General features: G+C 45.3%; 1 protein-coding gene across 1 annotated transcript in view; it reads right to left on the reverse strand.

Annotated features, from left to right (window-relative positions):
* ABTB2 (ankyrin repeat and BTB domain containing 2) overlaps window positions 1-23,236 on the reverse strand; it is a 130,877-nt gene that overhangs the window by 103,373 nt on the left and 4,268 nt on the right. Inside the window, exons 2-3 of the mRNA XM_044681848.1 lie at window positions 22,178-22,286; window positions 18,546-18,692 (exon numbers count right to left, since the gene is read on the reverse strand). Coding sequence (XP_044537783.1) covers window positions 18,546-18,692; window positions 22,178-22,286 — 256 coding nt within the window. The remainder of the gene's footprint in view (window positions 1-18,545; window positions 18,693-22,177; window positions 22,287-23,236) is intronic.

Genomic DNA, 23,236 nt, shown 5'->3' on the forward strand with positions numbered 1-23,236 from the left:
ACCAGGGTCCTCTTGACTGGAGGCTTGGCAATTTATCTACTGTGCCACCTCGCTGCCCCAGGTCCACAAATCTTGAACCAGAAGGGACCTTGGGTTTGAGGTAGTTCAACCCCCTTAATTTAAAGACAAGGAAACAGAGGTCTGAGAAAGTGAAATTATATCTGTCCAAGGTAACAAAAGTAATTAGCATCCAAAGTGGGATTTGAAACGGGGTACTCTGACCCTGGAGACAGGATTCTTCCTCAAGTAGAAACTAACACTTAAAATCACCACTCTTGGGGACAGGTATGTGGATCAATGGATTGGGAGCCAGACCTAAAGACTCAATTTGACCTTCCTAGCTGTGTGACCCTGGGCAAGTCCCTTCACCTCAGTTGCCTAGCCCTTACCTCTCTTCTGCCTTGGAACCAAAACATAGTATTGATTCTAAGATGGAAGGTAAAGGTTTTGTTGTTTGTTTGTTTTTCTTTAAAGTCAGGGATGGGGAATAGTTGGGAAATGAGCAGGAATGCAGCCCAGTTCAAACTTGGCATCAAAGCACATGCCAAAGTCCCGGAGAGCAACAATGGCATGTTTTCTCTATTCTGATTCTCGGCAAGGCAGCCTAGCAAAGTGGAGAGAGCGCTAGATTGAGAGTCAGCAAGGCTCCACCTAAGCTCTATCTCAGATGTGAATCTGGAAGGAGGAGGCAGGGAAATGTGCCCCACAGAATAAAGTTACCACCTCAGTCTCCTCATCCTTAAAATGGGAAGGATTATACCTGCGAAACGTCTCTCATGGAGTTATCGGTGAGCTCCAATGAGAGAGCCTGAAGTATTGTGTAACAAGACCTGAAAACGTTCAGTAAATGTCCTTTATTGTCCTCCCTCCTCCCCAGGATCCCCACCCTCCGTGGCATCTGGAACGATGGCTCCCTGGGCTCCCAGAGCATCACTGAAGGCAATACTGCCATCACTCACTCAACGATAAAGAAGAGGGAAGGTCTTTTTGTTTTTTAAACCCTTAACTTCTGTATTGGCTCCAAGGCAGAAGAGTGGTAAGGGTGGGCAATGGGTGTCAAGTGACTTGCCCAGGGTCACACAGCTGGGAAGTGTCTGAGGCTGGATTTGAACCTAGGACCTCCTGTCTCTAGGCCTGGCTCTCAATCCACTGAGCTACCCAGCTGCCCCCTGGAAGGTCTTTTTGGTATGAACTGAGAATGTATGTGAGAAATGCTTTATAAACCTTAAAGCCCTCTATAAACATTGACCATTAATCCATTCCTGCAAGGGAGAGAACATCCCCAAATACTGGAATGCAAGCCAACGAGCTCAGAGAGGGAGAAGGGCCCATTTCCCTTATGTCCTTGTACCTCCAGCACTTAGCCCCGGACCTGACACGTAGTAGGTACCTAAGAAATGCTGTGAATTGAATTGATCTAAGAGAGCAAATGTGACTCGAATTTTTTAGATGAAGAAACTGAGGTCCAGAGAGACCTAGGGACAGGTGCCAAGTCAAACAGCTAGGAGACAAGAGAGCTAGGATTTGTGCTACACCTTTTTGCTCACTACTAGTGACATCTTATTGGGAGTGTGTTCTCCCTATATCATGCCGCCTCTTCTACGAGGAGGAGATTTCTCAAACATCTTCCCCCTCTGCCCCCCAAGGAAAGGCAAGGTGTGTCCTGGGAAGGCATGGCAAGCAGGAGGACCAAGTGCCGTTGCCAGGTAGCCAGACACAGTCTGGTTTACATGAGACTGGCGGATGAGCAGGGAAAAGCTGAGCAGGCCCCGGGGATTCTCCTTGTACTTGGGGTTCCAGGCAGACGAGAAAAGACCAGAGGCATGAGGATCACTCGTTCTCTCAGGTGGATGATTTCCCGGCCCTGGTATCTGGTCGACCCAAAGACCTCAAAAAATGTTTGAAAGTTAAAAAAAATGAATTCCAATTGATGAATTGATGTCTTGGCACCTCAATGGGGGTCGGAAGAGATGAGCATTATGGAACCAGGCAAAAAAAAAAATCCCCCCTCCTACTTCAACGCCAACACCATAGGGCTGAAACATTGTCTTTTAAATATGTTAAAGCACCCATTCCTTGTGGTGGCTTTCTGAAATAAAGATTTAAACAATCCAGGACACCAAGAAGAGTGCCCTGTGTTTCCAGCCGCAGCCAGGGGCGTTGGGGTGGAGGAGGAGGAAGGAGGAGGCAGTGAAATGTGCCCCACAGAATAAAGTCCTTTCTTGGAGCTGCTTGCTGGGTCAAAGGAATCATTTAAAGGCTCTTCTCCCTGGCTTGATTCCCCGTCCCCACAATCCTCCATTTCTAAAATTAAGCTCAGTTTTGATTGTATGTGAAGGAGACGGCAAAACAGGGGCATCTGTGGTCACAAGGTGCAGTCGGGGACCATTCCAAGGGGCTCCGATCACCAATGGCTTGGCTTGAAGCACCGGGTTTCACTGAAATCCTGGAGAGACACGTGTGTGTGTGTGTGTGTGTGTGTGTGTGTGTGTGTGTGTGAATGAATGGTCCCTTGTGTTTACCAAGCACAGGAGGAGCATGTGACCTCGGAGGAGGCAAGACCAGCCTTTCTCATCTCGGAGGCCACAATCAGCCGTGATTTATGAGCCATCCCCGGGCAAAGCGCCTCCAGCCTGGATCTCCCTTGCCCAAATAGCCACGGAAAGAAGATGGCTGGGATTTCGAGCTCCTTCACTAGAGAAGTCAGTTCCCTTTCATCGTAGGCTACCCCTTGGCGGGGGGACCCTGGGCAGGGAGAGAAGGATGCTGAGCATCAGGATGCATCCAGGGAAGCCTTTGCATTCAGGGACAGTCCCTTCCCACTGAGTAGCCCAAGCTCTTTCCCCACGCTTGTCATCTCTCTTCCTGTAACAGAGAGTTCTCCAAATGGACCTTCCTCCTGCGGACATTGGAGCAAGAGCTAGTCAAGCCTGGGGGCTTGCTACCACAAACTCAGTGGCCATATTTAAGGCCAACTGGGTAGGTTCTATCTAGTCTGTGATGAAAGATTGGTCTTTGCTTCAAAACAAAAAGAAAAAAGAAAACCTCTGAATTTTTCTCTTCCCAAAGGTCAAGCTACCTCTTTTCTCTGAATTCCAGGCACATCTGCTTCCCCACAGTCTATTCCAGAAAACGCTATAGCCAAGGCTGTGTTGTAAAATGGTTAGAGCACTGGCCTTGGCATCAGGAAGACCTAGGTTCAAATCCCTCTTCATCCTGATGAGCTGGGTAGCCAGGAGCAAATTATTCACTTTCTTTGGGCTTCAACATTCTCAACTACCAAATGGACTTGATGAGCTCTAAGGTCCCCTTTCCAGCCTTAATTTGGGATCCAAGCTCAGTGATCTTGTGCAATTCACTTCCCTGCCTCTGGACCTAAGTTTCTATATCTGTGAATGACAGAAGATGCAATGTGTGAAGTGAAAAGACTGCCAGATTTGGAGTCAGAGGACCTGGGTTCAAATTCCAGCTCCTCCTCTTACTAACTTTGTGACCTTAGGGAACTCACTTCCTCATCTATATTTATATAGCACCTTCTAAGTGCCAGGCTCCTTGCTAAGCCTTTTATAAATATAATTTCATTTGGTCTTCACAACAATCCTGGGAGGTAGGTATTTTACTATCCCTATCTAAGTTTAAGTGACTTGTCCAGGGTCACACAGCTAGGAAGTCTGAGGCTAGAGTTGAATTTAGGTCTTCCCCACTGAAGGCCTGGCATTCTATTCACTTAAGAAAAAAAACCCTTATATTCTGTCTTAGAAACAATATTAAATATTGGTACCAAGGTAGAAGAGAAGTCAGGGCTAGGCAACTGGGGTTAAGTGACTTGTCCAGGGTCACACAGCTAGGAAGTTTGAGGCTAGATTTGAATTTAGGTCTTCCCCACTGAAGGCCTGGCATTCTATTCACTTAAGAAAAAAACCCCTTATATTCTGTCTTAGAAATAATATTAAATATTGGTTCCAAGATAGAAGAGAAGTCAGGGCTAGGCAACTGGGGTTAAGTGACTTGCCCAGGGTCACACAGCTAGGAAGTCTGAGGCTAGAATTGAATTTAGGTCTTCCCCACTGAAGGCCTGGCATTCTATTACTTAAGAAAAAAACCCCTTATATTCTGTCTTAGAAATAATATTAAATATTGGTTCCAAGATAGAAGAGAAGTCAGGGCTAGGCAACTGGGGTTAAGTGACTTGCCCAGGGTCACACAGTGAGGAAGTATCTGAGAATAGATTTGAACCCAAGCCTTCCTGACCAAGACCTAGCACTCTATTCACTTTTAATCTCTAAAATGAGGGAGTTGGACTAGACGCTCCATGGGGTTCCTTCCAGTTCTAGAACTATGATCTTTTCATCATCCCTCCATTTCCTTTCAGCCATAAATCTCTGCTGCTTAATCTTCCCATGGGTATTTCAGCAGCACCAAACCCACATTGGCCCCATATAGACAAGGCTCCTGTCTCTCTTTCCTCCCTCACTGTGGGACATACAATAAATCGGCCCCCCATCCCAGACACCTTCTAGTAAAATAAAATGAAATCCAAGTGAGGCCACCCCCTCTCCTCCCTCCTGTCCTGATGAATCTCTCAAACCTGCTGGTTCCAGCTACCTGTCATCCTAGAGGTAGGTGACGGTTTGGAACTGACTGGTGGCTTTCTACTCACTCTCAGTCAAACTCCAGAAAAAAAATTTTGGCTCCACCTCTGGAAATGTTTTCTGGGTGACTCCCATCTGAACAGAGCTTCTTTTTTTTTTTCTTTTAATCGACGCCTTCTGCTTTTCCATCACATTCATTTCCGAATATGCCCTTCTCCCCACTCCTACCCACAAAGCTTTCTCTTGTAGCAAAGATTTAAAAAAAATTCATTTCAGCAAAACCAATACATTGAGCACATCTCCCAGGCCACGCCACATTCCCGTCATGGTCCCCTGCCTAGTCAAGGAAGAAGGGAGGTAAACTTTTTTTGTTGTTGTTTAAAAAAGTGACCAGTTTTTACCATTTGAACAACCCCCACCCCCTGAATTTCCTATAAGACTGGCAGAGCATTCAGTTTGTATAGAGAAGGGAACAAGGGACGTGACTGAAGCCACTCCAGCTTGGTTAAGGATGCCCTGGTTTGGCCATTTGGTGACTCCATAAGAACAAAGCCTTTTCCAGTGAGGTTGCCCACTAATATGCATATTATAATATATATAATATATGATATAATATATAATATGCATATAATAATAAGCATATTAAGGTTTGCTAGACACTTTACTTATGATCTTCACAAAAACCCTGTGAGGGAGGGGTTATTATTATCCCCCTTTTATAGTTAAGGAAACTGAGGCAGACAGAGATTAAATGGTTTGCCTGGAGTTGAACAAGTGGCTGGGGCAAGATTTGAACTCCAAATTTATATGGCCTTTTTCCCTTTCAGGCCCATCTACTTTCACAGGATCACAGACTCTCAATAAATATTGGCTGCTGATTGGCAGGAGTGAGGCTATGCAAAGAATGGGGAAATCAAAGAACTTTGAATTGGATGGAACCTTAGAGATCATCATCATCATCTCAGTTCAGTTCAATGCTCTATTTAGGCGTTTTCTTGATCAAGATACTAGAGTGGTTTTCGATTTGCAGCTCATTTTACAGATGGGGAAACTGAGGCAAGCAGGAGAAGTGACTTGCAGAGGGTCACACAGCTAGTTTGAGGCTGGATTTGCGTTCATCTTCCTGACTCCAGGGCTCTTGTTCTATCCATTGTGCCACTTTAGCTGCCCAATGATTTTATAGATGAGGAAATAGATCCAGGTAGAAGAGGTGACTTGCCCAAGGACACACAGCCATTGTCTGCCATCCAGGGCTTATAAAATATCATCGTTTCTTTGTCCCTTAATGATTGTGGTCACCTCTCCTCTCCTTTCCCTGATCAATAGGGAGTATGAAGAGAGGAGCCCCCAAAATTGGGGATCCCTGGCCTGGGGTGGGGAGCATCACTCTGCGACCTCAGTCAAGCAGTAGAAGCATCTCTGGGTTCCCTGCCAGCAGGGTCAGGTCGTAGCTGCTCAGCAGACCTAGAATATCTGGAGGATCTCTGGCTCCAGAGTAAATCTGGGGGCAGCACTTATTCTCCCGTCTCTCCTAAACCTAAACTTCTCGATAGGATTCTATCACCCACGCCAAGCAGAGCTGGGAGTGACTCAGAATCTCAATTGCCATTTGGCATTTGCTTTTCCATAGTCATATGTGAAATGATAAGCTTTTGCAAGGGCTAGGAATGGGCATTCCTCACTGTTGGCTCCCATGTGAACTCCTCAGCTAAACCCCACGTACCCCTTGTGTTGGGTATCTGGTGTATATGAGGTACATAGCTTACACATCTCTTTCTAGGTCTGATATATTTCATGTTGCCGTCACAAAGAGTATATGGAATTCTGCTAGGTTAGGAAGGTCAAATGAGAGCATAAATTAGTAAATATAAACACAGAAAATATTCACATATTTATTTACATGATCACATAGACAAACATGTATGTGTATACTCACACACATATGTGAAATGGACATTTAATACATAAGAAACCTTTTTGAAACTGTTTCCCAGGGAAGCATCTTCTCAAATATCCCAGATGGAGAAAAAAAGATCAAACAGGCAGGTCAGATGCTTTCTAGAGCCCAGTAGGAGAGGTACCAGTCCTAGGGAACCCTTCACTATTCAGGGCACATGCCTGTTCCCCGCAGCTCTGAGCATGGTCCAGGGAAATTGTGGGAGGGCCCTCAGATGGCTTCTGGGGCAGGATGAAGGTGATCTGGCTCTTGGGATGTCTTTGGGCTAAGGGAAGTCAGAAAGGCTCCAGCCAAGGGCTTCCTCTCTTTGAGGACAACAAAATTTTAATGCAGAGTTTTCGGTTGTGGGTGGCAGAAAGCTCTCTGACTTCAGCTGGAATCCCTATAGTCTGTGAGGATCTGGTCCAGACAAGAAAGGAGAGGCTTTTGTCTCTTGGTGTGTCTTGGACAACGTCACCAAGACCACCTAGGGAACAGACTCAAATGAAGAGAACCCACCCTGGCCCACACTGAATTCCCCAAATTACAAGAAAAAGACAGGAATTATGGACCTTTCAGTTTGCCTCAGATTAGCTTCTTCCATTCCCTTAACCAGCCACTAAGTATTCATTCAACAACAACTACATAAATTAGACACTATTATCCTTATTTTTGCAAACAAGGTCAGAGGAATTAAGTGGCCTTTACCCAGAGTCACACAGCTGGTATACATCAAAGATAGGCCTAAAGGCGGGTCTTTCTTACCATAGGCTTAGAGAAGCACAAGTAGACAAGTGTGCTCTTCATTTCCTCAAATTACACTTCAAAGAATTTCCTACTAACTTCAGGAGGGGGAACTAGCATGGTGTAGCAAGCACTGGATTTGGAGTCAAGAAGACCTGGGTTCAAATCCTGATTAGGATACTTATTATCATAACTCAAGAGCCACCTCTTACATGAACATCTTTCTTGATACTCTGTTGAACTCTCCTCCAAAAGCCTTACTCTTTCATGAAATTGCTTTGTATTATTTTTTATTTACTTACATGGGCACATTTTGTATCCCACCAATAAAATGGATATTTCCTGAGGGCAGGGACTTGCCTTCCTTCCTCTTTCTCTCTCTTTCCCTTTCTTCCTTCCTTCCTCCCTCCCTCCCTCTCTTCCTTCCTCCCTCCCTCCCTCTCTTCCTTCCTTCCTCTTCCTTCCTTCCTTCCTTCCTTTCTCTTCCTTCCTTCCTTCCTTCTTCCTTCCTTCCTTCCTTCCTTCCTTCCTTCCTTCCTATCTTTCCTTCCTTTCCTTCCAATCTTTCCTTCCATGATGCCTTGTATCTAAAAGCTAATGAATTAACTGCAGGACCTTGAAGAAGTTGCTTAACCTCTGAGCCTTAATTTACTCATCTGTATAATGAGAGGGTCACAATGGATGATCTTTAGGTTTCCTACTAATTCCAAGTCACATGATCCACTGCCAGCAAGGAAATCTCATTTGCCACCAACAGGAGGATTGTATGGTTCTCAGGTAGCTTAGGAAAAAGAAGGAAGGTCACACGGGAGTCAGAAAACTCCACTGGGCCAGGACCCTGGAAGGAAGAGGAGGAGTGGCATGTCCACTCCTGGCTTTGTCGAAAACAGCTGAGTGAGGGAGTAGCTAGGTGGCTCAGTGGTTTGAAAGCCAAGCCTGGAGATGGGAGGACATGGGTTCTAATGTGGCCTCAGACGCTTTCTAGCTGTGTGACTCTGGGCAAGTCATTCAACCCTCATTGCCTAGCCCTTACAGCTCTTCTGCCTTGGAACCAACCAATACCCACTATTGATTCTAAGATAAAGGTTTGATAACAACAACAAAAACAGCTGAGTGACTGTGGATAATTAAATGATACTCTTCAGGATGATGACTCCTAGATACTAATCTGAAGCGCCCACACAATGCCTGATGGTTCACAAAAGGCTTTTATACTCTTCATCTCCTTGGAACTATCTTGGTGTATCTAAGATAGGAAATTCTGTGCAGGTGCTGATGATGGAAAAATTTCTTATTGGTACTGGCTGCTTTCTCTTTCTTCCACTCTCTAGTTAATCCCCATCTCCACCCTAATGAGGCCAGGCCTGTGTTATCTTTTCAACATTCCTCCCAGATGACAGCAAAGCTCTGCTGGTGATTTACCAAAAAGCCAAATGCCCCAGCTCAGAGCTGCACATCCCAGTTTGCTCAGAGTCTGACCCCTGGTAGGCTATTAGCGGACACCAGCATCATCCACCTTTTCATCTGAACTCAGTGTCTTTTCCTTGCTATTTGTCTTCACCATTGGCTCCCCCCTAGAGTGGTCCAAATCCCTCCCATCAGGCTTTTGGTCCAGCCAGTTAATGTCTCCTCCCTGAACCCTGGCCACAGCCGAGAGTCACGCGGAAGCCCGGAGTGCCGGAGCCAAGCTTCTGCTCCCCTCAGAGTTCTGAGAGCATCGCTCAGTTATAAACGTGGCCTCTCTCTACCTAGCAGGAGTGCCTACAGATTAGGCCCAGCTTGGGAAAGCGGGGCTCTCTTATCAAAGCCCACAGCAGTCACTTCAAGGAGAGATAAACTGGGAAGAGAATGCCCCGGACAATCCTTAGCTCCCTTCCCTGCCCCGTGGACGTTATGTTCCTCTCCTTCCTCCCATAATGCTTTATTGAACTCGACATTTTCCAAAGTTGGTTCCACTGAGCTTTAATGCCCTGCATGTGCTGATTAGGGGCTCTGTTTGGGAATTTAGAAGTTAAAAAAATATTCTTCTTTCTTGAATATTAAATGTGAAATTTTATCCATATATCAAAATGCTTTTTCTGTTGGCAACCTGTAAGCATAAAAAGAGAACTGAATTTCTTGGTTTTCCTCCCAAATTTCTCTAACTTTCTCCTATTCCTCTGGCCTTCTGGGCTGCCAGATGTCCTCACCCACACTTATGGGTTCAAGAAATATCCTTCAAGTCCCCAAGTGTTCTATAGCCAAAGGCACCAAGGAGTCCCTGTGGTAACTGAAGTCTCTCTTTTTGCAGACATGCCTTGGTTTTTCCCACTGCCCAGGGCTGGGAAAGCAGTTCTTCCCTCTGTCAAAAGGCAGCCTTCTCCTTCCTTCTGTCTGCTGAAAACTCTCTTCACCTCTGGATGTCTAAGCAGAGGATGGATGGCTACTTCCTGAAGCATGTGGTAAAGGAGATTCAGGTGTGGGCGGATGAGAGGTCCTTCCTATTCTGAGGTCCTAGAATTCTCCCCTGAGGTCTTCCCTGCCACAATCATAGAGTTTTTGAGTTGGAAGGGTCCTCAGTGGTCATCTCCTTCAACCCATACCCCCAAAGAATCCCTACTAGAACAAACAAATGGTCATTTAGCCTCTGCTGGCAGACCTCCGAGGAGAGGCACCGACCGCATCTTGAGGCGAGCCATTCCACTTGTGGACAGCACTAATTGTTGGGAAGCTTTTCTGGCCACATCAACCAAAATTTGGCTTTCGGCAACTTTGACCAATCCCACCCAGGACTAGTCACGCTGTTCATTTTCATTAATAGCCAGAGCACTGGTGTTGAAGTCAGGGAGACCTGAGTTCAAATCCTGCCTCAAATATTTACTCCCTGGGATAATGGAGCCATCGAGAATTAGTAAGAGTCAGTTAAATTTTCAGTGTGATCATTTATACCTGGGAAATGCTATACATTTGGGTTTGATATTAGTTTGTTATTGTTATTACTTTGTATCGCTTTGTTGATTGTCCAAGATTTTAAAAAGTGATGAAGAGGTTATTAATGACATGAATTAAACTTAAAAGTGTGCCCTGTATGGGGCACCTAGGTGGTGCAGTGGAGAGAGAGCCAAGCCTAGAATGAGAGGTCCTAGGTTCAAATCTATCCACAGACACTGTCTAGCTGTGTGACCCTGGGCAAGTCACTTAACCTCAACTGTCTAGCCCTATTGCTCTGCCTTGGAACCAATACACAGTATTGATTCTAAAATGGAAGGTGAGGATTTAAAAAAAAAGTATGTCCTGTATATATTATTTCCCCTCAGAGCTGGTTGTTAAAGATTTGCCAGCAAACTCCTTCCCCCACTCAACGCTTCTACTAGAGTTCCTATTATCCTGTGAAAAGGAAGAGGGGCCTCTCCCTAACGGCGATGGCTTTACTCAACTTATAATCGACTAAAAAAACAACGCAGACAGACACAAATCAAATGGGGAGCAGTCAAAGGGAAAAACAGGAGGTTAATGAAACACAGACTGAAAATAAACTATCGTCCCAGGCCAGGGGTGACAGTTGGATGGACAAAGTTAAAAGAATGATTAAAGGGGGAAAACCTCCCCAACCCCAACAACTGAAAACCTGTCTGATCCCTGGTGAATTTCCCCTAATTCTGGGACCTCTAAGAAATCGCCCTTCCCCTCGCAACCTCTGAGACATAAAGGAAGATTGTTGGATTTTGGTCTAAGGTTTCTAACAGAGAAACAAAAGTGGCTTTGTTGTAACATTTTCTGCTCCTCTGCTCTAATAATATATCTGCTTATGGATAGATGTTGAGGCAAACCCCTATTTGTATGTACAGGGGGCCTGGAAATTCTGCCCCCTGCGTGGTAGGGGGTTTGTTTGGGCGAGCACTGTGTGGGTAACCTAAGCGTGTGACACTTGGAGACTGAGTGGAGAAAAAACAGGCCTGGTGTCAGGTTAAAAAAAAAAAAGCTCAAGGCACCATTTTTCTCCCTCTCATAAAAATAAACACAACTACTGAGGCTTATTTTCTTGGGCCTCAAAACTCTGTAGAGGCAGAGAGAAAGGAAGGGGGTCCCGGACCCTTCATGGGAAAGAACTGGCTTTCCACACATGCTTTCCCACCATGGCATCTCTGAAAGGGGGCAGAGCCTAGGACCCACTGACCTTCTGTATGAACATTTGTATTGACTGGCCACTTTTCTCACTGCCCTCCCAGACCTCCAAAATATCGCCTTCTTTTGTCTTTTTTTCTATTTTTTATTTTTTTTTATTTTAAACCCTTAACTTCTGTGTATTGACTTATAGGTGGAAGAGTGGTAAGGGTAGGCAATGGGGGTCAAGTGACTTGTCCAGGGTCACACAGCTGGGAAGTGTCTGAGGCCGTTCTTTTGTCTTTTTAAATCTTTACTTTCTGGGGCAGCTGGGTAGCTCAGTGGATTGAGAGTCAGGCCTAGAGAGGGGAGGTCCTAGGTTCAAATCCGGCCTCAGACACTTCCTAGCTGTGTGACCCTGGGAAAGTCACTTGACCCCCATTGCCCACCCTTACCACTCTTCCACCAACGAGCCAATACACAGAAATTAAGGGTTTAAAAAAAAATCTTTACTTTCTGTCTTAGAATGGACACTAAGTATTGGTTCCAAGGCAGAAGAACGGTAAGGGCTAGGCAATGGGGGGTTAGGTGACTCGTCCAGGGTCACACAGTTAGGAAGTGCCTGAAGCCAAATTTGAATCCAGATTCTCCTGAATCCAGGCTTGGTGCTCTATTCGCTATGCTACATAGCTATCCCTCCAAAATATCTTTCTTAAATGGCTCTGATTTGGATCAAAATTGCAGAATTCTTCCATGAGAAATCTCGTCCCTTGATTGGGAAGGGACTACACGAACTATGCCACACAAGTAGACAAGAAGAGGTTGGGGTAATAGAATACGACGAGTGAGAAATTCAGAGACACGTGGTGGAAGCAGGGGGAATGTATGGGAAGGGTGCAAAAAGCAGAAGGAGGAAACAACATATACAATTACAACATCAATGCAAAAATGGTTCCAGAGAGTGGACAATGGCACTCTTGGCAGTGAGGTGGAGGGCTGCGGGCACAGAATTCTGTCTACATACGATGTCAGGTGAAGTTCCTGGACTGGCTAGTTTTGCTGAGTGGATTTTCTTGATTAGGGACAAGGAGGTGGTGCAATGGATAGAGCACTGGGCTTGGAGTCAGGAAGACTCATCTTCCTGAGTTCAAATCTGGCCTCAGCCACTTACTACCTCTATGACCCCAGGCAAATCACGTCCCCTTGTTTGACTCAGTTTCCTCATCTGTCAAGTGAATTGGAGAAGGAGATGAAAAACCACTCCAGGATCTTTACCAAGAAAACCCCAAATGAGACCCCAAAGAGTAGGGCCCGATTGAAATAACAACGATGAGGGGAAGCTTAGAAGTTCTTGGGTAGCTGTGAGAGTCGAGTCAAGAACTGACTACCATAAAAACAAACCATTAATAAAATATATTTTTAGATGAAGAGATATTCCTAACCCAGTCTTGGTTCCAGGGAATACAGTAATATGTACAGTAATGTTAAAAAACATTTCATGATGATTACACACGGAAAATCGATATCAGATTGCTCGCCTCGGGGAGGGGGGAGGGCAGGGAAAGGGTCAGAAGAAGAGAGAGAATTGGAACTGAAAACTAAAACTAAAATTGTTTTTACATGTAATAGGAGAAAAAGAAAATATTATTAAAAACATCGTATGTTCGGTTTTATATATTTATATGTCTGTATATATACAGTTATGCCGCCTTACTTCATTTCTTTGCAATTACAGGAGATTTAGCATTCCTACCTCTAATTACTGCTCTCAAAAGTCAATGAGCAACAAAAGTCATGGGAACTGACTAGAACAGGGATTTGTGGGCTGCTTAAGATGACCAGGGAATTCTGAAGTCTTGGAAGACTTGCACTAAGACAATTCTAGAGAGGCAGTGAGGTGGTGCAGTGGCTAGAGCTCTTTGATTCTGGAGTCAGAAAGATCCAAGTTCAAATCCAAACTCAAAAAGTGTGTTATCTTTTTTTTTTTTTTTTAACCCTTACCTTCTGTCTTAGACTTGATACTGAATATTGGTTCCAAGGCAAAAGAGTGGTAAGGGTTAGGCAATGGGGGTGAAGTGACTTGTCCAGGAAGTGTCTAAGGCCAGACTTGAACCCAGGACTTCTCATCCTCCAGCCTGGCTCTCTATCCACTAAGCCATCTACCTGCCCTGGTAATTGCATCATCTTAAGCAAGTCATTTAAACCAGTGATTCCCAAAGTGGGCACCACCGCCCCCTGGTGGGTGCTGCAGTGATCCAGTGGGGCGGTGATGGCCACGGGTGCATTTATCTTTCCTATTAATTGCTATTAAAATTAAAAAAAAATTAATTTCCAGAGAGGCTAAATAATATTTTTTCTGAAAAGGGGGCGGTAGGCCAAAAAAGTTTGGGAAGCACTGATTGAAACTATAAGAGGATTAGATCAGAGGGTGTCTAAGCTCCCCTTCTGCTCTATATATGATCATGCTTTGAAAAAGCAATTCAACCAGGGTTGTAAAATACAATTTCTAGGCTCAAAAGATTTGAGGTGTTTTGATCATCAATGCCAGTCAACAAACGTTTTTTAAGTGACTACTATGTGTCAGGCACTGTGCCTACCTTTTAATGTTTACATCTTAAACTCATGAATAAGAAGAAGCTGAGCATCCAGGGAAGATAAGCTCAAACTGACAACCAACTCAACTCTGAATGCCTTTATCAACCTGGCTCATAAACCAAATGGGGCTAATGCTACCCTTCCTAAGGTAGGAGCAAGCAAGAAGTCATCTTCCCATGACTGTAATGTGCTTTAAAGCTAAAAAGTCCCGAGTGTTGTTAATAAAGCAAGAGCCTGCACACTGGCAGAGCAAACTTTTACTGCTCAAGTCATCTCCCATCCAGAGAAATTAAAAAGGTTTCTAAGATGCCAGAGTTCTGGAAAGGGGCCATCGACAGGTCCTTGCTTAACTGAGGGATTTCCAGATTTTCCCCGTCAGTGTGGACTTGTCTGATCAACAGATTGGCACTCCCTGGTTCTGGCTGGCTTCCCACTTCTTAGCTGGGTGACCTTGGGTCAGTCACTCGACCATCCCAGTGCCTCAATCTCCTCATCTGTAAATGAAGGGACCCCAAATTCCCTTCTGCCTTTAGGTCTGTGGTCCTCCTTTCCCCTCTAACACTGACATCATGAGGCTGTTTTAATGACCCTTAAATGGAGGTTGGTGGTGGAAATGACCATGAGTCACAAGTTCAGCACAAACAAGGATGGGAGAGTCAGTGTCTGTAGCTCCAACTGAGTTAGGTGTGGCAACTTCAGAGTCGAGAACGGGGAGGGAAAGTGAAGACAGGAAAAAAAAAAAAACCCACACATTTGCTCCCTAGTGTTGCTTTCACTTTTCAGAAAATGTGTCGAACACAGAACTCTCTTCCCTCCCAAGGGAAGAGCTATGCAAACAGCACTCATCCGCAGAACCCGGTGTTTAGCTCAGTGCCTGGCACATAGCAGATGCTCAGCAAATGTTGGTGGACTGAATGACTGGCTTTACAGTTATACAGTGATTTCCAGAGATCACAGGATCATAGATTTAGAGATGGCAGGAACCACTGAGATCCACTAGGATAATGCACTCATTTTATGGATGGAGAACTGAGAGTCAGAGACATTTTTGAGATACATCTCAAAGTCTCAGAGGCAAATCCTGGACTCAGTTCTTCGTGCCTGTTTGCTGTTACTGATCAGTCTTGTGAGGGAGGCGGTACAAGTAAGTACACCATCCCTCTCTCCCATTTTACAGATGAGCAAATCTCAAAGTGACAAAGGGCCAAGTTCATGTTGGTCACGCAGCTACATTAAAAAAGGGAAACTGAGGAACCCCTGCAGGATGTAACGGGCGATGGAGGATTCTGAGTAACTTGGTCTCTACACTCAAGGGAGTAAGTGCCTATCTGGCTCCCTGAGCTGGGTCAGCACAAGCTGTATGAAGGAGGGGGCTCTAGGCTAAGCCTTCTTCCTCTGCTCTAGTCTTCCCTCAATTTCATCCTTCTGCCTCTCGTTTGGAAATCTCAGAATTTTAATTTAAAGGGCAGGACCGGCAGATTGTAATCAACTTGAGGGCAGGAACTGATTTCTTTTTGTCTTTGTGTCCCCAGCATCCGGCAGATAGCAAGTGCTTAAATAAACATTTCTTGAGTTGAGTTGACCTTAGAGATAGTCTAGTCCAACACACAAATGAGAAAACTGAAGCCCAGAAGGAAAATGACCCCCCAAGACCACCCGACCAATAAATGACAGAACTGAAACTGGAATCTGGATCTTTGGACTTTGAGTCCAACAGGGTCTCCCTACTGTCATAGTCCCATTTTCCCCTCCCGGGATACGGATTCCTCCATCTGGAGCCAGAATCTTCACGGTGCTTTCACTGGCAGAGATCTGCACCTCTGCAGTCTTTGGTGCTGGGGCCATTCTCTCAGGCATGAGCGGTGATGATGTACACAAAATGTAAGCAATCGATAGCTATTCTGAATCAGGCTGGCTACGAGGGCATTTGTAAAGCTGTCGATAAAGGAACGATGGGCTTTGGCAGTCCGGGACTATCTGAATGGAGATTTCCTTTTAGAGTCCCCCACCTCATCACAATGTTTTGGATGCTTGGCTTCCCCTTTGAACCAGTCTTCCCCCAGCCTCCCCTCTCTAAGAGAAGCCGGGCACAATAGCAATCTGCTCGCTGCTTTGAGGCTTCCAGTAGCAAAATCCCTCAGGAGTAAAGGCAAAGCGACAAAGGGGGGTGATCGAGTGGAACAAGGAGACGGCAGCACGATACATAATGAGCGTTTTCTGAGTCCAATAATCCATCTGAACCTCGCCCGCCAATACCTGCATTCTGTCTGGCATTATGGGCTTGTGAATAAAACATGGGCTCCAATTGAAAAGCAGGCTGTAATTCAATCAGGGGTCTCTGAAGAGGACATCCCTAGCCCAAGCTGCACTTTCCTGGCTTGGAGGGACGGCAGCAACATCTCCAGGTAAAGTTCCTTCTCAGCATCCCTGCCTGGAATCACACCAATATTCACAATTGGGAGATTTGTCTTCTTCTGCTAGAAATCTGAATTCCAAGCTGCCAAGGGATTAATAGGGTCTCTTGTATTAGGTTTCTGGAGCTCCTTTGAGGGGATCCTCCATTAGATTGTGTCTTTATCGAGATTCAAACTCAGGTCCTCCGACTCCAAATTCATCACTCTCTCCATGGTACCAGGATGCTACCTCAATTTATTTAACCCTAAAAGTATAAGAATCCTCTAATCTCCTCTCATTTTTGTACAGTAAAGCACTGGCTCAGAGGTAGCTAGGCGTCTCAGTGTACAGAAAGCCAGGCTTAGAGAAGGGAGGTTCTGGGTTCCAATCTGACCTCTGACATTTCCAGTATGACTCTGGGCAAGTCGCTTAACACCCATTGCCTAGTCCTTACTCCTTACTTCTGCCTTGGAATCAATATACACTATTGATTCTAAGATAGAATGGAAGGTTTTAAAAAAAAGGGACTGAGAATTTTTTTCAAGCTAAAACAACATATTTTGGAGTTCAGTTTTGGTAGAGCCAGTATGAAATTCAAATGGGAGATTATCATAAGATCCCTTTAATGAATCTGAGATTCTAAAAGGCTTCTTAGTTCAAATCCTGACAGAGGAGGAATCTGAGGCCCAGAGAGGTTAAAATTTTACCTGAAGTTGCACAGCTAGGTAGGGACTGATAATTTTAAAAAACATTCCTGTTATGTTGGAGATTTACCTCTCCCAGACTATATCATATGTATAGATGAAAATATGCATTTAAATTATGTGTGGGTATATCCAGAACGATAACCCTAAAAATGTGTGTAGACGCACACACATACATTGTTGTTGTTCATCCTTCATTTCTTTACCTCTCCCAGACTATATCATATGTATAGATGAAAATATGCATTTAAATTATGTGTGGGTGTATCCAGAACTATAACCCTAAAAATGTGTGTAGACGCACACACATACATTGTTGTTGTTCATCCTTCATTTCTTAAAAGGATGGATGACATCACAATATTGGGGTAAAATAGTGGATGATGGGTAATCTCTTTATTTGTTGGTGAATTGGATTTAAGTGAGGTAGAAGGAACACAAAGCCATTGGCCTAACTCCCTCTTGCAGAGTCATCCAAGTCCAGTGGAGGAACAAAAATCAACATGGCTGGTGACTTCCCAAACCAGAGGTTCTTATGGAAACAAAGCCCACTGTGGGGTGGCTACTGGTGTGTCAGAAGAGACAAGCCACAGGAATGATGTGCTGCTTTACAAAAGCATTCACTTGTGAAAAAAGAGTGGAATGAATATTTGGGCTCTACTCTTGACGCTGCACTGGTTAACTGTGTGATTGGAACAAGTCACTTAACCCTCCGCAGATTTGCGAAATAAAGAGGTTGGGCTAGAGAGGGGATTCTTAAGCTTTTTGGTGTCCTGGACGCCTTTGTGGATCTGGTGAAACCCATGGACCCATATTATTTAAAATTATAAAAAAATAAAAATTATGAAAATGTATTTCATTTATTGAATATACTTCCTTGAAATGACCTATGTAATTTTAAATGACAATATTTTCAAAAGCACTCAAAATGACATGCTACATTTTAATTAGAGATTAGAAAAAAGAAAGATGAAGGGTTTTTGTTTTTTTTCCCTTACCCAAATTCGGTTTAAGAACCCTTGGACTAGAAGATCCCAAAGGCTCTTTTCAGTTTAAACACTCCCTTGATTAAATAGCAACCCCTTCGCCTACATTTAAAAGAGGGCTGGATCCATCCACATTCCATCTATGCATAACCTGTGGAACATAAGCCAGTGGTCTAAAGTGGGGTTCCACCCGCACCCCGCTTCTGCCCGATCCCTCTCTCTGCAGTGGCCACGGCGCTGACAGTCGACACAGGCTCCCGCCTGGCGTTAATGGCTACAAACAATAGATGTATTCCCATCTTATAAATTAATAGAGAGCTTAGAATGGAATTAGAATCCCCAGAAGGGAATGGCCACTCTCGCTGGAAACGCGATACTTAGCTATAATTAGTTAATTCATTTAGACCTCCTGCATAATGAACACAAGAATAAATGTCTAATTTTTTAAAACGAGGACCCTTCTTCGGTTTGAATTCCCCACAAAGAAACAACCGCCGCCTCCTCTACCTACAAGGCCGGGGACCCGGCTCGGGATTATCTGGATTTCCGCCGTGGAGGAAGCCACAGAGGTCTTTTTGTTCCCCTCCAATTAGGCAAGAGCGCCGGCAGTGCAGCTGCAGCTCCTGGTGGCAGGAGGTACACGGCCGCTGCTGCGCTTCTGAGAAGGGGGACATTGATAATTCAGCCACGGGCAAAGCCCAAGTGGGTTTTCCAATCACCTTCCCAGTTCTGAAAAGGACCTGTGTTCCCTGGTACGGAGGGCAGCGTCCCAAGGGAAGGGAAACGTGGCGGGCCCATCTCTGGCCGGAGAGGGAACTGGTCCTTTTTGTGCCTGGAGAGGAGGAGGGGAGGGCACCCGTGTCTGACGTGCCAGCTTCCTAAGCTGTTGGGCCATGGCGGGAGGACGGTGGCGACCAAGGGGAAGGGAGAAGGGGCGTCCCAGGACACGGGAATTGTTTGTTACGGAAAAAATGGTGGCTATTGGAGGCTGAAAGAATGGTTACAAGGTGGAGGGTAGAAAATATGGCCCTGCAAAGGATGAAACTAGGCTGGAGAAGGGGGTGGGCAAGGCTGGGAGTAGTGTTGTCTGTACCCTTTGGTTTTCCAGGCTCAGGTTAAGGTCAATGTTGGGGGCAAGGAAAAAGGAGGCTCAAAATGTTCCCTTGGAAAGAGCTGTCTGGTGCCCTCTCCGTTTTCTGCCCTTCTTTCCTCGGTCCATTCAATCCTTTGCCACCTCTGCCCAGCTTCTAGAGATTTCCATGGCACCTGCAGATATACAGCTTTTACAAAATAGGAATATGCCAACTGTGGGAACCCCACAAAAAACCCAAATGAGCAGTTGACATGTTATTTAGAGGAAAATTCATTGGCCTAGGTCAGAGCCAGGAGATCTGAATTAGAGTCCCATGTCCAGCATCTTTCAGCTGAGCGACACTGGAGAAGTGTCTGCACCTCTCTTAACCTCCTATCTCTCTTCTATCAAATGAAGTGCATTAGATCAGGGGTTCTTGACCTTTGGGGCACTAAGGACTCATTGGCTAGTCTGGGGACGCCTATGGGCCTCTTCTCAGAATATCTGTAAGTGTAGGAAGTAGAATACATGGGATTACAAAGGAAATCGACAGTACTGAAATGCAGTTATTAAAAAAAAATCCCTGCATTAAGTGACCTTTAAAATCCTTCCCAGTTTTCAATTTTATAATTTGTTTAGGAGACTAGAGTGGCCCTTTGAATTCCACAGAACATTCCACTTCCCAATTTCACCCTTGGAATGTCCTGCATCATCTCCAGTTCCTTGGAATCCCCGGTTTCCTTCCAAACCAAGCTCAAGGACCACCTTCTTTAGGAAGACTTTTTTTCCTCTGTGGGCCTCAGTTTCCTCATCTGTAAAACGAGGGGTTTGGACTTGATGATCTCTAAGATCCCTTTGGATTCTAGATCTATGAGCTCACAGGAGACGAGTCTGGGTTCTCCAAGGCTGTGGCAACAGAAATACAACCCCTGGCAGGTCCTGCCAAGCCCAGAAGGCTTCCTGCCCAGACTGGTGCTGGGCTAGATAGTTTTTATTTTAGTGCTGGCCTAGCTAAGTTGGGAGATGCTCACCACCAGGCTTTGCAGCCTGCGTGCAGCAACTCTGGAAGAGTGGCGACTAAGGCTTGCAGGGTCAAATCTGCCTTGGTGGAGGGAGTACCTTTAGTAACAAAATCATTGATCCTTCATGAGAAGTTAAATGTATTTTATGGTTGATTTTCTATGTTTCAAGTAGCCTCTAGAGCAGTGGTTCCCAAGCTTTTTTGGCCTACCGTCCCCTTTCCAGAAAAAATATTACTTAGCACCCTGGAAATTATGAAACTATTTATTGAATTCAGAATATAATGTAATACAAAAAAAAAAGCGTGGCCATCACCGCTCCCCTGGAATCCTGAAGCACCCACCAGGGGGCGGTGGCGCCCACTTAGGGAATCACTGCTCTAGACCATCCTCTTTCTTTCCTCATCGTCATGCTCCTGTGGGTTGATCTGGTGAGAAAGCGGAAAAAGGACCCACCATCTAGAGAAAAAATGGACATCAAAGAGAGGAGAGGTTTTGGGTGTCTTCCAGAATACCTCCAGCCAAGGTGAGGTTTGCCCATCATCCCTCGCTGCTGGTTTTCTGCCTGGCTTGTCTTGCTGAATGATACACCCCATGGGCAGGGACTGTGGCTTCCTTTGACTTATTGTCCCAGCGAGGCTCAGATAAAAGACTATTATTGAAGAAGACAATAATGGCAACACTGTTTGCTCTGGGGGCACTCATAATGGTTTGCCGGATCAGCCAGGTGACAGTTCTTCTGACGTTTCTGGTTGTTTACACCTGGGCACCCCAGGCTTCGAGGGAGACAGGGAACTTGTCTCTTTAGTTCAATCAAATCTGTTTGCTATGGCTGTTTTCTACGATAGATTCCAAGAATTTCAGAGTTGAACGGGGACCCAACTATCATTGAGTTCAGAGGTTCTTCCCTGGGTCCACGGACCCTGAAAGGTCTACGAACTTGGATGAGAAACCAAATTACAGCTTTATTTTCACTAACCTTGAACCCAAAATGAACATTTCCTTTCATTATTCAAAAAAGATTATTCTTGCTTGTCAACTCCAGTATGGGGGAAGGGAAGAGGAGAGGAAGAGACAACAAGAATTGTGTAACCATGGGGAAAAAAAGTAAAAAAAATTAAAAAATAATAAATGCGTATTCTGAGAAGGGGTCCACTGGCTTCACCAGATTGCCAAAGGGGTCTTTGTGTCTCTGGATGCAAAAAAAAGGTTAAGATTCCTGGGTTTAGTTCAACTCAGGGCTGATACAGGAATCCTTTCTGCCCAATTTCCCAGGTGTCTAAGATCCAGCTCTGCCTAATCAAAAGAGCATCAATTTACAAGTGACTGGAGCCCCAGAATCATCTTACTCTAACCCCCTCATTTGACAGATGAGACAACTGAGGCCCAGCAATGCTAAATCAATTAGGATCACAGGACAAAGAAATTTGGGCTGAAAGGGAGCTTAAGGGCCTACTATGACTCTTAATTTCATTTAATAGATGTCAAAAGAGAGATCTAGGAAAATTAAGTGACATATTCAATGATCCACAGCATAGGTAGGAAGCAACAAGCTTGGATTTGAACCCAGACCCTTGGACCACCAAAACAGCATTCTTTCAACTAACTCTCTCCTGTTGCAGTGGAGATAGAAAACTCAGAACTTCTTGAGTCAGGCTGAGCCATTTTTGACCATGTCGACATCTGAGGAGGCAGCTAGGTGTGGAGTGGAGGGAGCCTTGGGCTGGGAGTCAGGAAGACCCAAGTTCAAATCTGGCCTCAGACACTTAATTAGTTCTGTAACCCTAAGCAAGTCATTTAATCCGATTTGCCTCAGTCTCCTCCTCTGTAAAATGAGCTGGAGGACACGGCAAACCACTCCAGTATCTGCTGAGAAAACCCCAAAAAGGAGCCACGAAGAGTCAGATATGAGCGAGAAAACGACAGAACGACGACACATCTCAGGAGGGTTTTTCATGTTGAGCGAGTGCATGCCCATGCGGGCACACATGCCCACCCACAAGGCTGGCTTCTCTCACTCTTCCTCCCTCCCCCCAGCACTCTATTAATCACCCTCCGATGAGAACAGCGTTGCCACGAGAAGTTCAGGATTCTCGAGAGCCCTGATGAAAGATGGCGGCCTGAGGTGGCTCATGTCTGAGTGGCTGATGATGAAGGGTTTCTGGGGACAGAATGAAAGCCCAACAGATAAGGGGCCCCAGGTCTGCAGCCTGCTCCCTCCAGACCCCAACCTTTGGCTCCGTGTAGACTCCAGAGCGTTTCCACGGGTGCCCTCTGGTTTTCATTAGGGCTCTGGGCAAGTGTTTGCTTTGAAAGGTTTGGGTCTTAGTGCTTGTTTGAAAGGATGGGAAGGCCAGTGATGGGGGTGGTGGTGGTGGTTGTGTGAGTGTGTGTGTGCTGGCTTTTTTCTCCCCACAGATGCCAGAATCCACGGCCCCACATTCCCCAGGGCTTGTGTTCAGGGTCAACATTCCCCGAGCTTTGAATGGGGGGAATGAAAGAGGCTTTCATTGCAACAACAACCCAACAAATTAGAGTGTGAGTGAGTGTGTGTGTGTGTGTGTGTGTGTGTGTGTGTGTGTGTGTGTGTGTGTGTGTTTAGAGAATGCCAGCAGGTTTGTTCCCAGCTTCTAATTAGCAGCCCTGCTCGGGTAGAGTAACTCATTCCATAACCCTGACGAATGCTGCCACAGAGGCTGGTTTGCTTCTCTTCTCACCTGGCCATGCCCTGGTGACTGGAGCTCTTGGCACCTTACCTGGGCGAGGAGGGCTCCGGTCTTTGGCCTTCCCCTTCCAGCCACACAAATATGTGCGTGGCTCAATATGCACAGATGTATATTTATTTCTGGGCTCCCTCTGAGATGTTGTATATATAGGTATAACTCTGCATTTATACACATTTCCTTCATGCCACTGCCACAATGAATGAATCTTGTTGACCACTTCCATGAATCAAAGGTGAGAACAGAGGAGGCCAAAAGAAGAAAGACTCTAACACGCAATCTCTTGCCCAGCAAGGTCTCCATGTAACGGTGTTGAAGACTTTGAGCAAGTTTCATTTTTATTCCATCAAGTTCATAGACTTGGACATTAGGTTGGTTTTGCTCCATT

This window comes from Gracilinanus agilis, chromosome 6, assembly GCF_016433145.1.
Source record: "Gracilinanus agilis isolate LMUSP501 chromosome 6, AgileGrace, whole genome shotgun sequence".
NCBI lineage: Eukaryota > Metazoa > Chordata > Mammalia > Didelphimorphia > Didelphidae > Gracilinanus > Gracilinanus agilis.